At 31.0% G+C, this 18,304-nt stretch overlaps 1 protein-coding gene across 2 annotated transcripts; it reads left to right on the forward strand.

The window, feature by feature from the left end:
- Positions 1–8,728: 8,728 nt before the first annotated feature.
- On the forward strand, positions 8,729–13,311 carry LOC143596607 (protein NRT1/ PTR FAMILY 6.2-like). 2 transcript variants are annotated; one of them, XM_077075339.1, is made up of 4 exons: positions 8,729–8,826; positions 10,678–10,895; positions 11,239–12,124; positions 12,682–13,311. In XM_077075339.1, exons 2-4 carry the CDS (start codon positions 10,707–10,709, stop codon positions 13,185–13,187), a joined length of 1,581 nt encoding a protein of 526 aa, XP_076931454.1. In that variant the 5' UTR covers positions 8,729–8,826; positions 10,678–10,706; the 3' UTR covers positions 13,188–13,311. The 2 variants fall into 2 exon arrangements, with proteins under 2 accessions (XP_076931454.1, XP_076931453.1); XM_077075338.1 differs by lacking the exon at positions 8,729–8,826 and having other exon boundaries at positions 10,593–10,895.
- Positions 13,312–18,304: the final 4,993 nt, after the last annotated feature.

Below are 18,304 nucleotides of genomic sequence, written 5' to 3' on the forward strand. Positions count from 1 at the left end.
GTTGGAGCACTAGCAGTTGTTATATGTGACTTAGCTAGTCACTCTATTTAGGTCAGTGAATGCATCTGGTAGTTAATTCGCTAATTATTGTAAATGAATTATCTTTTTAACTTCTTGTATACACTTTTTAACTTGAGGATCAACACAATGATAATTCATTACAACTTTTTAATTTTCCAACTGCTTCTTATTTCCCCCTCATGTTGGAATATTTTGTTTAAGTAAAAAATCAATCGAGTCGTAAACGAATCCCACGTTGATGACTCCAAATACATGGTTATTAATACCTTTTCATATCCAACATATATTTCCAACCTTCTTCGAGGTCCCATATTTGTGCATTATGGTGGAGTAATTGCAATGTGGTAGGCACTTTTAAAAACTATAAATGGGAAATATTTGGTTCCTGGCCGAAAACCAATTGTAATGGGGATGAAAAATTATAACTTATTGGCCATATGTGATTTAATTATACGTCACATAAAAACATATGCTGCAACATACAAATATGAACTCTTGCTCTCATGATTATTGGTTTTGCGATTAATCATAGACGTTTGATCATTGTCATCGACAAAAATAATAATCACATGTTGTTTAACACTTATTCCAATAATCATTAGTAATATGGCAATTAAGATCACCTCTAGAATAGTGTGCTTGCTATTAGCTAAGTCACAAGTCACGCAAACTTCAGGTTGCGAATTTGATAATCATTTAGACGCTGCATCGATTTTAAAAACACTAAATGATATCATGTCAGGATATCATTTTCATGGTATAGTAGAGATTTAAACCCAACTTAGTTGGTTAACAATTAACTTCCCATTGAGAACAAACATTGTATGTTTAATTACCATGAAGAATCTTCTAGTTCTCCAATAAATTCACATCATCAATAACTCGGAATGGTCAAACCGGTCAAGCCAATATATTAAACAATCATGATTCATAATTTATGTATTATGATCATATATGCTTTAGTTTCACTTGTGTTTGTTTAACACGCGACATAATATTCAAGAGTATAGTGCATTATTAATTAAAAATTCATGCTAGCACTTTTACACATTATATTCTCGTGACCATTCTCTTAGTATACCACTTGTGACATGATCATCATTACAACTATCTCAATCTCGGTTGATTCCACTACTATCATAATCACCACTAACCCGGTTGATCTCATTAATATCGTGATCACCATTAGCCCGGTTGATCTCATCATCACATTCATTTCTACGGATTAAAATCATTACAATTTCCTCAATTACATGATCACAACCTTTACAATGTGCCCGGTATATCATCACAATCATTTTAGGGAATTGATTAGAACCACAACCTTAATAGTGGTTTTTTCAAACCTCTTTACTCTTTTGATAATATTGCTACTAAATGAGCATGTGATGTGTGCAAATTGATTTATTCAAAAATTTATTATAAATAATCTTTCTCATAACACATATAATCCGAGAAACAATTAACAACCGAGTATGTAAGTTACATTGGTCTAAAGCCTTACAACCTTCTACAAATTAATAACGATATTTAGGGAGTTTGACACTTGAGGTGTTATATTATGAGTGAACTTATGTCGCAATTCATTCGTGTGTATAGCATGTGATCATATACCACAACTTTAGTCATTTAGTTGTTCACTAGCATATGAAACACAATGTATATATACTTAAAGTTAGGTCATACAATGCATGCATTATAACATGTCACTAAGTAAAACGAGTTACAATACAACCTAATGAAATAAGATATTTTCATCACCTATAATAAAAAATATAACTTATGTACTAGTTTATCACAATGTAACCAATCACACATATATCTTATATACATATATTTGTCAATCTAACTTTGAAATTCAAACAAATATCTCTATCAAGGCTCATGAGATCTTAGTGACAGATGGTGAAGAACATATAACATATAAATTTTGTTATACAAACATTTCATACATTTAAATAGCATGTGATTCATAGACTTTTTAATATAAGCATAAATGTGATATCGTTGTAAAATATCATAGTAAATATTAGACAATTTTCTAAGAAATGTCACCATACAAAGCTGTGAACAAAAAAATATCCATTCAATCTATTTATATATTCTTTTATAACAAATAACAACGTATTACGAAATGATATCTTATTCAAAAATATATTAAAAAATAAAACAATTATAAACGTGATGATATCGAAATTAATTTCATAATAATAATATAACAGATTTTCAATTGTTGTTTCAGAATCTTCTCTTGATTTTGTATTTAGTCTCATACAAGAGAAAATAATTTAGCAATTAAATTTCATTTAATACACGTCTAAAAATATTAAAATTTATTAAAACCTTTTCTTTTAAACTTTTAAATATGGGAGCCTTTGGTTGTAAATATTGGTCTACAAACTGTTTTCTTTTACAAGAAGTTTGTCGAGATGATAATAGTTAAGAAACCAAGTTGAAAAAATAAGCGCATATTAAACAAGAAGCAATATGCACCTTTAAATGTGGTACTGCATAGAAACATGTATAGTAAAAGAACTTACCATGGGAAGACAAAAATGACCGCTCTATAAATCTAAAAAACTAATTACAAAAATGAAGACAACCAAATTGTCTATATTGATGGCATACCATTCGACCAAAATTCCATTACGTGATTAATTAGTCATTTAAATTGCTTTTTATCAAGTACAACAAACTTTATATATTCCCAAAAGACTAGTTGATTAAATTCATGAACACAATGCAACAACAATTTGTTAACCATGTTAATCCTAATCAATGACAAAGCATCTATATGCAAATTTAATGCCTGGGTCCGTTACAAAAGAAAATGATAATCACGCTTGTTGTTTTTTAGTCACTTACAACATATAATCTTAAAAATTGCATGTGGCCATTGAATATAAATTACCAATAGCATTCCTTAATGAACCATACACTTCGTATTAAATATATGAATATTAGCATCCCTATGGCACAAATTTGTCAACTTGGTTATCATATAGTTTTGCATGTAAGGATATTTCCCATGAATATTTACACCTTTTATTTATCATAAATAATAAAACTATTTTTTTTAACTAAGTTGAATATAATCTATTTATTTATAAAATATTGAAATATCATATGTTAGTATAAAATATTGAAACGCCATACACAGTATCGATGAAGTCATGTAGATGCATGAACTAAAAGAAAGTATAATTAGAATGTTAATTTATTGTGCTCATGAACCTTTACATGGGGTATTATTTCCCATGAAGCTTTATTCTTAAATTTATTTAATACTGAATATTCAAAATTTACAAGTTCCGAATAAAGTTTGAATTTATGCCATACTTTTCAAAAATGATCATGTGAGTTCATTGGATTTCATAACCGCGTTTAACTATACATAGCATATAGCATATACGAGAAAGGGATTGGTAGTTAATTACCTTATTCTAGTGTTCACTTCCATCTCTATATCTCTACTTTCCCTTTTTGATAACACGGCTTCCAAAAGCGTTCGTGCTGATAACGTGTTGTGAAATCGACCTATTAGCAATATTTATATACATATAAAGATGATAAAGAGAAAGAAGATTAATTCTTATTGATATACATGACCAAATACAAGATACATCTATTTATAAGGATATTGCATTAATACAAAGGAAATGAATGGAATGAGGTTATGCATGTGGAGAGTCACCATATTAAATGTATTCATAACAATTTTGTTATTATTAAACCGGTAATATTACCGTTAGAAGTGGAGAGGTCCCACCAACACATTCTCTTTACCGCAGATTCCACCCCACCCCCTTGCCGCCCGTTGTTTACAGCCCCTCGGCCGTGTACCCCAACACTGCCCCTAAGCCGTCTCCTTTGCAAACAACCTAAATATATGCACCTACAGCTACATATATAAAAACAAACCTACCTTGGCTAGGTTATTTTTTATTTTTTTAAAAAACATAGCTATTTGAGGTTGACCACGTATAAACTTTTTTGTGCGTTACTAAATTATGGTTTAGGAGCATAATATATACCGAATATGGATAATTTTAATAGCCGAATAGGCTGATAACATCATTCAAATATGCAGTTGATAAACATAGATCAAAATAAGGCTTGATAAAGATGTTTTATACTAAACGCAACAAAACGAACAAACCAAGTCGGTTTGGGTTAAATCAAAACATGTTCTATATAAAATAGACTAGTGTTGAAACAAGCGGCTATCACAGAATTAGAATAGCTTCATCTACTATATTTGTGTGGTCCAAAAATTTCAAGATCAAATCTTATTCACAATTAACTAACCCATAACTGAGCTGAACTAACATACAAGACCGATTTAACCGAAGCCGATTGGTTATCATTGTCCAACTAACAAAAAGTTCACTTATTATTACGTGTTTGGACCAAAAAAGACCAAACTATTATTAGTTGTCGATGTCCAGTCTATCTTTCACTCTCATTCCTCTTGGGTATTTAGGTATCGTTTTCTCTAACTTTCTACTAACCTCTTGAACATTTACAAACCATATGTTTCAATAGCAAGATAATGAGTGTTTTGACAAATTCATTGTATCATCTTTCTTCTTTCACTAACACTACAAAGAGATGAAACTTATATTAAAAAAGAAGAAAAAATTTGTAAGGGGGTCAATACCATCTTGTGAGAAGTTATACTAGTGAATAGTGATCACTATCTTTTATTGTGAGATAGATTTAAGATGTGACCACCTTCTTTTAGTGTGGTTTTTGTAAAGGTGATCATGACCTTGCTTAGTGAAACGTTATCAGTGATAATAAGTTTCTGGATATCAAGGAGTGTAAGTTGATCATATATTAATTTGGACCACTATAATTTACAACTTATTCAACTTTTCCCTCAAACAAAAACTCATAAATACAAAAGAAAAACATTTATTTTGTTGTGTTATTGTTCAATACAGTTTGAAAATATTCAGCCAATCAGAAATAAGTTAAAGTCCACGGCTTCTACTTTCAACCAATGAAAAATTATTCGTCTGTATAAATTGTTTTTACAATATTACTTTTTGGAATTATTAATATTGGTAGATGTTCCTTAGATACGGGACCAATTAATAGCTACTGCCTAGGAATACTTGACCAACGTATCAACGGAATATCCGTCACAATACATTCTTAAATCTTTACTGACAGATGATGCTTTCATGGTATATTCTTTTATATCCTTACATACACATTCAAACGTCACACAAATATTGACTAATTCCTAAACGGTCCGAAGCTTTTTGTCAAACTTTACCATATACTAACTATATGTAACATGCATGATTGTGTGACAAGTCTTGTGTCGCTAATATATATAAGGCTGGTCATCGCTAATTGAAAAGTCACTACTAGAAAAAGAGATGTCTTTCTACAAATGAATACGTAGAAAATTTGTTGGAAAATCCAGTTTCTAATAGTTTTCCAACAAAAAGTTACGTTGGAAAAACGAATGCTTGAAAATCGTTTTCAACCATTTTCCAACAACTTTCTTACAAAATTGCTACAAAAACATGTGGTTGTAAACTTCATACAACTTTTCTACAAAAACTATTTTGACTTAAGATAATGTTTATTAGATAATATTGTAGCAAATGTGGAGCTTATTTTTTTTGTTTGAAATCTGTTGGAACTACTTATCGTAGGAAATTTGTAGTAACTTCTGTGGGAAAATGACTTGTTATCTAGTAGTGAGTGATATCAGACAAAATTTCTTGTAGTGGCAGTCTGCGGATGTTAAAAAACAAACAATCTTCTTCTTACATACTGCAATCACTGGTCCACCTCTTCTTCTATAGATGTCAGTAGATGTGATCGGCAGACTGCATACATTTTACCTCTGAAAAAACAAACAAGAAAATACTACTTTGTTTGATAATCTCTCATTAATTACATAAAAACCGGGTAACCTAAATCAGAAAAAAAAACAGTTTCACCGATGGATTACCAACAACCTACTTTTATGAAAAGATTTCCGACAAAGTAATAAAGTTTATTAGACTACTAGTTTTTATTCCCCGTATTACGTGGGTTGTTTTATATTTTTTGTTCTAATATTTATTTATTTTTTAATTTATATTTTTTTTATTGTATGAAAGTTAATAATATACTTATGGTTTGATGATAAATTGTTCACAAATAAATGAGATGTTATAACCCGGTTTAAAAGTTATATGGTTTTGATGAGACCTAAGACCCGTTTATTTTTTTTACTATAAAATTGTTTTTTTAATTATAAATAATATTTATGAAAGTTAATAATATACTTATGGTTTATGAGACCCAAAACCATATATATATATATATATATATATATATATATATATATATATATATCTTTTTTAAAATAAATAAGATATTAATTTTTAGCGATGATGAAAAAGTAGGATTACAAGGCCGAGTACTCTCTGAGTACTCGCTACAAGGTATGTCGCCGAGGTGAGTTTATGTAAATCCGTCTAGTTACTAAGAATCGGTCAAATGTGGTCAACCTCAACTAGAACCACATCTTATTGGTGAATTTGGACCGATTTTGACACAAAACAATAAAACATAATTCGTTTTTCGATAATATTAAAGAACAAATATCATTTTTTTTAATTATTGATTAGCAATTTTTAGACTATTTTATTATTTAAAAATGTATTTCTTTTATTTATATTGATATTCACCTATTTTGTTAAAAATATTAGTAAACTTATTATATTTGACGTATATATAATATCCAAAAATTAATTTTATTTAAATTTATCATGTCCGAGTACTCTCCGAGTACTCCCCGAGCACTCCGAGTACACCCAACTCCCCAGTCGGCCGCCTAGATTCCACCTAGCGACTTTTGCAACCTTGATTTTTAGTATATCCTATTTTATAGGATTTTTACATCAATAATTTGGCGAGAATAATTTTTTATTTAATGAGATGTTATAACCCGTTTAAAGAATATCTGGGTTTGGTAAGACCCATACCCATAAATTCGGGTCAAATGCATGAGAATCTTCAATTTAAAAATCAAGCAAATCTGACGACTCAAAAAAAAGAGGGAGCGACCACTTCACGGCATGTAGAATTTTTATGTTTTCGTTTGTATATATTATAGATATATATTCACATGCATAAATTACAAATGCTGAAAGAATCCCAACAATCAAGTGTCCCAATACTTTAGGTAATACCTTAACTAATAAGAAGATAGATGTATAATTTTCCATCATTGATAATGGTTGAATAGAACCCTATAAAAATGCCTCTTTTGTAGGTCATACACGTCGACATGCTTTTCACATCATCTAACAAATACCTTCCATTTTTAAGATCCTAATTGTATCAAGCCTACCCTTTATTACATATTTGTTTGACCTATTAGTGCACCCACCAAATAAAAAAAATATTGGACCACAAGCATTATCACATGTACCTACCTAATATCAAAATTACACCGGACAAGAAACTAACATACAACATGATAATGCAAGATTAGTATCAATGCTAAACAAATGAGTATTATTGACGATAATTATCGAGGAATTTCATTGATTTTTTTTAAAGATATGCTAACGGTTCATATTTCACCGGTTTTGGTGGCAACTCATCACCGATAGAATAATATATGTTGTATAATCACCACTCAGGCTTTTTAAGTGTTCGTCGTTGTGGGCCCAATTGCTGACTATGGGGCCTATTTAGTGACTAATATATCGGTAATGGAGCCTATGATGACACCTTGGAAAACTTGTCAGTAATTCGTCGTTAGGAAAACTTGTCAGTAATTCGTCGTTAAAAGTGTTTGTTGGTATTCCGCCATTGATTTATCGAAAATCAAATTAGCCAGGATCATATTTATGACAAAGGTGTTTGTCAAATTATCTTAGCTTTTGGGGATATACTTGTATCCATACTTTATTGATGCTACAAATCTTGAAAATTGACTATTCAATTCAAGAATCACATATTGTGCACGTTTAAACTGAAGCTTTGATGACAATATACTTTCTCTAGCTGTTATTGCCCATGCCCAAGAAAATGATTGAGCGAATTGAAACCGAAAGAGCATAAAAACAAATGAAAAAAGTTGGAACTTTACCTTATTGTGGGGTAGATATAGCACTAAGAACATGTAGTAGTAGTACTCAAATAAAAGAATGGGTATGTACCATATGTTGTTTTGATTATGATTCACAAATCCCACACAATCAACCTGTACCATACAGATAGGTGGTAAAAGAGCATTTGAACAAGCAAAAAAGAAATAGTGATTTTGTTATACGTGTTCTAGAGTCCACTACAAATCAACATCAACTTTAGTTATCGCGTTGAATGATCTTCTTATATTGTTAGTGGAGGGTCACCTTTAGAGTTGTACATCTTCCTTTGCCTATATAAATGCATGCTCTTCCAAATAACATGTTCAAGTGTTAAGTGAACTTCAAAAAGAGAGAGAGAAAGAGAGAATTAAAGAGTTCTTGAATTTTGTTGAGTGTTGAGGCTCTTTTCATATATTAGCACAACAGAAACAATGGTTAGTATATATCATTGATTTCTATCAATCCTACATCTTGTTTTCTAATATAAACCCTAATCTTTTATCTTGTTAAACCTTTTTTTTTCTTTTTTTGAAACCCTAAACTTAAGTGATGTTCCGTCGTAGATCAATAATCTGTTTTGCCTCATTTCAGGAAGGAAAGACGAGTTGGACCGTCGCAGATGCGGTAGACTACAAAGGCTACCCGGCTGATAAGTCAAAAACTGGTGGTTGGGTGCCTGCCGCCCTAATTCTTGGTGAGTCCATACATATTTTGTTTCATTGTTTTAGCATTCAAACATGTTCAAACATGCATGTGCGTGTGTAAGTGCATAGTGGTCCTGTGGTCAATCGGATTCATGGGTTCGGGTTAAGCTAACCATGGATGTCCACAAACAAACTTAGCATATCTGGCTAGCTAATTAAGAGAACTTTGATCAGAAATTGGACCACCATGGCGCCACTAGGTCAATTTATTGTGTAGTTTTGTGTTTGGTATCTTTATATATATACTTTTTCCTTTTGTTTTGGTTTCTATATATATGATTGAGAGTGCATACAAGGGAAGAAGTTAAAATCAATTTTTATCGCCACAACAAGTGTTACGCTTATATTTGCGTATATATAAGTCGAAAAGCCTTTTTATCGTTTTAAACGTTTATAAATCCTTATGAAATTTTATATTTCTTCTCACTTATAATATAATTGTTATCTCTATTTATATTCTACCTGAAAGAGGCTTGATAAAACTAGTATTTAAAGAAAAAAAACTATGAACACAGAAGTTAAATACGCATGATTATAAGAAACGGGCTCTCATAGTTAAAAAAAATAGAATATATACATGTGTATAGAATTGTATTAATGTTATCTTCTCTTTTCGTTCATTGAAATGGGGTGGCGTGGGGTAAATGTTTAAGTGAAGGTGGTTGAAAAGTTAGTATGCAAGTCATTCTGCATGATACATGATTGCAAAGTGGCTAGAAGATGACAGAGAAAAATATGGTGTCATTCAATTGCTTAAAGTACTAGAAAATCTATAAAATAGTTGCTTTGGTATGTTTGCAAGTCATAATTATTTTCTTCAATAATCATTATAAATGGTAATTTGAGATATTACAAGTATACACACAAGAAAGTCATCATTTCAAAAACAAAAAAAAGTGACCCTTGTGACTGAAATCATAATAATTAATACTTGATGGCAACATTTATTTTGAGTGTATAATATGTGACCGGTTCATTTTGAAAGAAAAATGAGAAAAGATGCAAGTAAAAATTGAATGAATTACTGACAAAAAGGAATACATGGTATATATATTATTCATATCAAAATAATATATAATTATGTATGGGCTTAATTCTTATTTAAAGTACTTAAAACAATTAAATGAATATTTCCATACATTCTTTCTTATTTATTTAAAAGTATGTTCGACTTTTAAATGGTAATCACATGTTTTTATGTCTATCAATTTAAACTCTATGTTTATTTAGAAAAAGTGTGGTATATGCTGGTCACTAGTGCTTAATCATTGTACATGTGGGAATAATTGAGATATTTGGGGTCCCCCAATCAAAAAGGGCATTCAACATCCCACTCCCAACATTGTAAAAGTAGGGATAGGACAATTTCTTAATTTGTAAAAGCCAACACAAGGTATAATGTCTAGTCAAATCTCTTTCTTTTCATCGACACAAAAACAATGTAACAACAATAACTAGGAACATGCTCGAATGGCGTATTTTAAACCCATGTGACGTCCTTGTGCGTCTTTGGGTCCCTATCCACATACAGGGATGAGGTTGAATGGATTCTATGAGAGGGGAGTAGAGAAGTATTTTTGAATGTTGGAGGAAAACTTGGACACATGCTGGCATGACTGACGTTTTTAAGCATACATTTCAGTGTCTGAAACATTATAACTTAACTCAGGTTGTCATGTAGCTAAATTAATGTATTTTTGATTTGTCGGCGGGAAAACTTGGACACATACTAACATGACTAACGTTTTTAAGTACACATTTCAGTGTCTGAAACATCATAACTTGACTCGGGTTGTCATGTAGCTAGATTAATCTTGATTTTGACTTGTGTTACATGACAGGAATTGAAATATGTGAGAGGTTATCAACAATGGGAATAGCAGTGAACTTGGTGACATATTTGAGTGGAACTATGCACCTCCCAAGTTCATCCTCAGCCAATGTGGTTACTGATTTTATGGGCACATCTTTTCTCTTGTGCCTACTTGGTGGCTTTTTAGCTGATGCTTTTCTTGGAAGATTCAAGACCATTGTCATCTTTGCCTTTATTCAAACACTAGTAAGTCTTCCTATCATACTCACTTTCTTACATTGCCATTTACGGAACCGTATGACGTTATAAATAAACTAAAATTCATATAATAAAAAACATTAAAATACTAAATTAGTAAAGGATAGATTTTCAGAAAAGGAAAATGAAATTAAAATAGAAACCTTATAAGAGTAAATATTCAATACTGAATCATTACATTGTCATTGTTAAGCTTAGTCACATAAGCATATAACTTTAGTCTCCAAATATTCATTTTTATGTGCCCCCCTTTAATTTCAAAAACCAAACTTTTTCTATATATTTCCTGTCATCCTAACTTATTTCATGTCAACATTAATCATCTTATCAGGGTACCGGAACACTAGCACTATCAACAAAACTACCAAACCTCAGGCCGCCACCGTGCCACGCCAACGAGGAATGCAAAGAAGCGAACGGATTCCAAATGGGAATCCTCTACCTTGCTTTGTACCTCGTTGCACTTGGCACAGGCGGCCTGAAGTCCAGTGTGTCAGGGTTTGGGACCGACCAATTCGATGAAAAAGACGAAGCTGAAAAGACACAAATGGCGTATTTCTTCAATAGGTTCTTCTTCTTCATCAGCCTTGGCACACTCACTGCGGTCACAGTGCTCGTGTACATACAAGATGAGATTGGTAGAAGTTTGGCTTATGGGATATGCACAATTTCAATGTTCATTGCTATTTTGGTGATATTATCCGGTACTAAAAGATATAGGTACAAGAAAAGTGCTGGAAGCCCTATTGTTAGTATTTTTCAAGTTTTGGTGGCTGCTATAAAAAAGAGGAACATGGATCTTCCTTATGACATAAACATGTACTACGAAAACACACCCGAGGGTACGAGGATTCACCACACAAATCAGTTTAGGTGTTTGGACAAGGCTGCGGTTGTAGCCGAGGGAGATTTTGTGAAAACTGGCTCGGGTTCCACCCCGAACCCATGGAGATTATGTACGGTGACTCGGGTGGAAGAGGTTAAAATGATGGCTAGGTTGTTGCCTGTCTGGGCAACAACCATATTATTTTGGACTGCTTATGCTCAAATGATTACTTTTTCAGTTGAGCAAGCGTCCACGATGGAACGGTCCATTGGAGGGTTTAATATCCCTGCGGGGTCATTAACCGTCTTCTTTGTGCTTGCGATCTTGCTTACTTGTGCGGCTTATGATTGTTTGATCATCCCATTTTGGAAGAAATGGAAGGGAACACCAGGTAAATACAAATACAATATTTTGTTTTGATACACTACTAAAAAACTATCATTTGCGATGATAGAAACAGTCGGTCGTAAAATAGTCGCAACACTCTTTTCGACCGATCTTTGTGTTCGCTTAGAGGTAGTTAATTACTTTTATGAAATCTTTTAGTTTCGCATGTTTGCAACTATCAAAGGTTGAATCGATATCTAGAACACGAAAGTATGAAACAAATAAATAACACACATTATTATGAGAAAACTCACTTTATTATAACCAGAATAATAACTCAAAACCCAGTTACAATAATACTCGACGATTAAACCCTGTTGCTAATTTTGCGACCGTATAGTCGCAAAAAATTTGCTTTTTTTAAAAAAAAATTACAACTTTATGAATAATTAAATATATAGATACAACAATACAATTATATATATCTTATTGTCGACCCTACCATAGTTTTGCTATTTATGGGATATACTAAGTACGATGATAAAAGTGTAGCTTGAAACAAACTATACTAAAACTAAGTAGGTGAATGGTGTATAATTATTTATTTGTTTTGGACAACAGGTTTCACTGATCTACAAAGAATGGGACTAGGATTGATCCTCTCAACCTTTGGAATGGCGGCAGCCGCTGTAGTCGAAATGAAACGATTATCTGTAGCCAAATCCGTAGGCGGAACTCCTCACGGAGGCTCACTTCCAATAAGTGTATTCATGCTCATCCCACAATTCTTCCTAGTGGGCGCGGGCGAAGCATTCATATACACCGGACAACTAGACTTCTTCATCACAAGATCACCAAAAAGCATGAAAACAATGAGCACCGGGTTGTTTCTAACCACGCTTTCACTCGGGTTTTTCATGAGCAGTTTTCTGGTGTCCGTGGTGAAGAAGGTGACCGGAAGCCACAATGGACAAGGGTGGCTAGCTGATGATATTGATCATGGAAGATTGGATTGCTTCTATGGGTTATTGGCGATTTTGGGTGTGGTTAATTTAGTTGTGTATCTTGTGGTGGCAGCTTGGAATAAAAAGGAAGATAAGGCAACAGAAATGGTGGAAGTTGTGTGATTATTATATATTGATGATTGTTACTATGAAATTGTGTGGTTTCGTGTTTATATCGATTGTCACTTTTTCTTGTAATGTTCAAAAATAATCATATGAAATGAAATTATTTTCGTTTGGTGGTGAAGGGTTTTTGATAAATACTAAATAATAACATGGAACGGAAACGATAAAACAAGCAAAGAACGTATTCTCAAGAATGATTATTTTTGATAAATTCATGAATGAGTAAAACATTACAATAGACCCATTTTGTATAGGGATTTCTAATTTTGCCAGGTATGTCGAAATTTCGAAATTACAAACGATAAAAGGAAATGACAAACATTATGGTAAATGAAAGCCTAAATTACAGCGTGCAGCTAGAAAACGTGTCAAATTGTCTTTGGAAGGTAATTTTAAATGCTACGAATCTTGAACAAAATGGCTTCACGGGTGAAATTGGAGGCCAAATTCCACCAATGGCCCAAGATACGCTCGTATTAAGTTTGGGTTTTTTCAGCCTTGTTTACCCTATCAAGTTGGTTCATATAAGAGTCGGTCAACTCTTTGAGCAATTCCTCATCAGTTAATAGCTTTTCACATATTGATCCAATCGATCTCACGAAATAAACCATCTTATAAGTTATAAGTATTCAAAGTAAAATAGACTAACGAGTAAAAATAATAAATTAAAAATTAAATAATAATTACACTACAACAAATAAGGCTCCTAATGAGCGGTTTTGTTTTTTTGTTAAGTCAGAAGCGGTTTCAAACTACTTTATATTACACTAGGTTAAGAACCCGTGTATTACACGGTTGGACAATAAAAACGATATAATTAATAAATCTTTTTAAATACTTTATATGATTAAACTTACGTATTACATATAATAATGAAAAATGAAAAGTTCATAAATCACTAAACTTACAAATAAGTTGTAAGTTTTATATATATAAATAAATTGCTATGGTTTTACTGAAACATTAACAAACCATACGTTCAATAAAGCATGTACACATCATATACAGTTTTTTTTATTTGAATTAATTGCTAGTTTCTCTAACCATTAATGAGGTCATCTGATGCCCATTATTACTTTTATTTTTACCTGCAATTCACAACAAAAATAAACAAACTAACCATGATTTAATACCAACACTTGTCTCATTCATTTAGTTCGATTTTTACATTCATAATCAGTCAAAAAGATCGAAAGAGAGAGAAAAAAAGGAAAGAAAGATTGGCTAAATTCATTTTAGCTCGGTTTCAAAATAATAAGGCTTTTGTATTCATATGTGACACCCATATTGCCAATCTAAATACTTGATAGGGAGTGTTCCGGTTCCGGTTCCAACCGGTCCATACAAAATTAGTCACTTTGACATTCTACCCAATCCGCTTATGTTTTTGATCTTGTTAATAAGATTTTTTTTTTTTGCCAAAATAACCTAGAATAATATGATCAATTGGTTTCTACCCAACTCGCTAATGTTTTGATCATGTGTTTATCATGGTACATCCAAATTTGTCATTGACAAAGGGGATCTATTGCACGCAACTTGGAACAAAATATAAACCAAGAGTCAATATACTTCAGGTTTGTGAGAAGAGCAAATTAGTCATTTGGGCAATCATAATCAATAAAAGGGGTGGTGCAGTAAACATGACTTTATAATATGAATCAAACTCCCTTAGTTGTAATCCACGATAAGGCTAAATAAGGAATGGATGGGATAATGAAGGCTATATAAGGAATGTTTTAAATCTTAATTAAATTTTTGTTTTAAATTAATAAATTTAATTAGAAATTATAGGTTAATACATGAGAGTGCCACTTGGCAAATTATTAGGTCAATTAAGGGGTTTGTGGTTCAATCAACATTTTTGTTATTTATAATAGTAGATTGTTGTTTATCTATCAAAGGTTGTCCTTTGCAGCGATTTATATATGATGTGGTGTTCAAATTATGTTTACAACGGGTTTTTTTTTCTTTTCTTGGAAACAACGGGTTAGTTAACAATATATAGCTTTGTATTGAGCTTTATTATATTGAGCTCTATATTTATACGGTTATACCTAATAATATTCAACTTTATGCCTAAAATTAAATATTATCCAGCAACATTAAAATACAAATCATCCAGCAACATTAAAAATCCAAATTTTATACCAAAATATAAATTTTATAGATTTATATATACTAACAACAATATCAAAATATATAACTTCAAAATTAAGGTGTATGAGAATCATTGGACCCTTACAAACAATCTATTAAAAATTTTCAGGATCAGTCTCATCATCAAATCGTCAAGGTCACATTATGCTTGGCCACTATCAAATCGTGCTAAATCTTAGAATTAAATAAATATAATTTAGAATAACCCGAACAACCCAAAATAACCCGAACAAACCACAACCTTAAATATAAGAACCTGAACAAACCAAAACCCAACCCAAACTAACGCAAACAAAAACCAAACAAACTAACGTGAACTAACTCAAACACAACCGAACATCACGACTCGAACTAACCATACATTTATCGTCTTACTTTTGAACACTTAAAAAACGAACACTTCTTTATTCAGTCATATGTAAGCCCGAAACCGAACAGTTGAAACACTTTTTTAAAAAATTATATCTAAACCTGAAAATTGAACAACCCGAACATTTTTTTCAATTATATCTAAAACCGAAAAGTATACCACCCGACCGAAGCCCAAACAACAAACCCGACTTGGTAGTTCAAACATATCGTGTACAAACAAAGTATATAAATATATAGAAACTACTTACAAGGTAGGATATTGATTTTGAAGATTATAGACAAATTCAAACATATGTTTTATAACCATGTAACAGCATTCCGAAATCAGCTTTTGGACTACGAAACAGTTCTGTTTTGTTTAAGGTGTTTCAAATATCAAACAATTTTATTATAAATCAAGACTTTTAGTCTACTAAATTATAATGTTTTGAACTACTTTTATTTAGAAAAGTTTTACAAATTCGTAACCTAAATAAGCCAAAACAACCATGTAAATCAGAGGGTACGAATCTGTGCACTGTTTATAAATTATTGATTGCTAATTCATACGAATGAATTAAAATGCGTAAAAATAATTTTAGAACCCTATTTCAATGAAGGTTATCATATAATCCAGTATTGCATTTTTCAGTTTGTTATGAACAGGATATGCCTATTTGTTTGATGGTTAAATCTAATGTCAAAACTGAAATGTTGCTAGAAGCAATGTTTTAACGATTTTGAAAAAGATTTTGTGAAATAAAATTATGGACTTTTTTGGATATGATTATATAACATCTATGAGAATATATCATCAAAAATCCTTGGGTACTTTGAATAAAATATAACGATTCAAAACCGAATAATAAATATGTAAGAACGTTTCAAGTGTGACCTTAGTGTAATCGATCATCTCTTTGTGTTCGTTGTGTCATCCACCCTACACAACATGGTTTATGGATTATGTGAATTCCTATATATGATTGTGTTATGGTCATATATGTGACCATTTTATTAACTGTATGAACAATAATTAAAATATACAGAAATAAGATGAAGAAGAAGACTTGAATAATTAAAATCATACATTTGAAATGAAAAAAAAAAAGAAATAATTCTCTTGAACTTTTCAAAAAGTGGTGTAAAGAATGAAAGAAGTGTGAGTAGGTTCTTATTTATACTAAGATGGGAAGTTACTCTTAAGAATATTATGATGATAAAATTGATTAGGAAAGTGCTTTGAGGTAGGAGGTTTTACCATAATTTGAATGATGTAGAAAGATATTTTTCATCTTTTAAAAAAATTATAACTTTATATAAAAATAAATGTGACATAACTAAATTAAAAGGATGTACTTTGGTTATGCATCAATAATGTTATTTATGTGATATTTGAATAATAAAAATCGTAAGTGTTATAATTTTTATATGTATGTATATATATATAAGATCAGGATCAGGAGAGAACCTTTTTGAAATTGAGAACCATTTTGGACCACAAAAAACCTAAAAATAAAAAAAACACAAAAATGAAAAGTAAAAAAACCAAAATTCTTATTTTAACATACCGGTTTCATAAAAAAAATAAAAAAAAAACTCGGTTTAGCTAAATTATATACACATATGTATAATATATACATATATGTACATTTACATGTTTTTTATACACATGTGTATAATTTAAGATAAATGATACTTTACATATGTGTATATTACGTGACTAAAGATTAAATAAAATTATACATATGTGTATAATACGACTTTTTTTTAGTGAAACCGGAATGAAATATAAGAATTTTGGTTATTTTACTTTTTAAAAATTTTTGTTATTTTTTGTTTTATGATTTTTTTAAATAATTTTTTTAAAGGTGTTTTCAATGGTCCAAAATGATTCTCAAATTTCTCAATTTGCAAAGGGTTCTCTTAAAATCCTTACCCTATATATATATATATATATATATATATATAGAGAGAGAGAGAGAGAGAGAGAAATGTTCAAATAAGAAGTTTGATTTTCCTAAGAATGCTAGAAAGAAAGTTATTTTAGTCCACTACCTTAATATTGAAAACCCACTTAATTTAATTTCAAAAACCCACTTAATTAATCTTAAAAATCCACTTAAATTTTCACTCATCTCCTACAACCACCACCGCCCAAAGCTACCCATCGCCACCACCTTGCCGGAAAAGTCTTTGGAAATTTCGCCGGAAAATAAAACACAATGGAAAAAAAACTATGAAAATAAAAACACAACGACAAAAACACAATGAAAAACACAATTAAATAACACAATGTGAAAAACACAATGCAAAAAACACTATGAAAAATAAAACACAATTTTGGTCAAACACAATTTGTAAAAACCCCATGAATTTATTTATTTATTTTTATATAGCAATATGGTACTCATATAAAAGATAACAAAACAGTCGTTATGAAGGTGAAATTGTTTTAAAAAAATGTCGTATAAAAAAGTTATGAACGTTTTAAAATGATTGGGGAATTTGACATGTGTCTTGCATGTGGAGAGAGAAAGTTAACAAATGTGTTATCCCTCTTATGCACTTACCCTTGTTTTACACTTGATTTTCTCTCTAATCTA

Source organism: Bidens hawaiensis, unplaced genomic scaffold (assembly GCF_021521415.1).
Source record: "Bidens hawaiensis isolate Kalapana, Puna unplaced genomic scaffold, B.hawaiensis_p1.1 tig00046755_1, whole genome shotgun sequence".
Taxonomy (NCBI): domain Eukaryota; kingdom Viridiplantae; phylum Streptophyta; class Magnoliopsida; order Asterales; family Asteraceae; genus Bidens; species Bidens hawaiensis.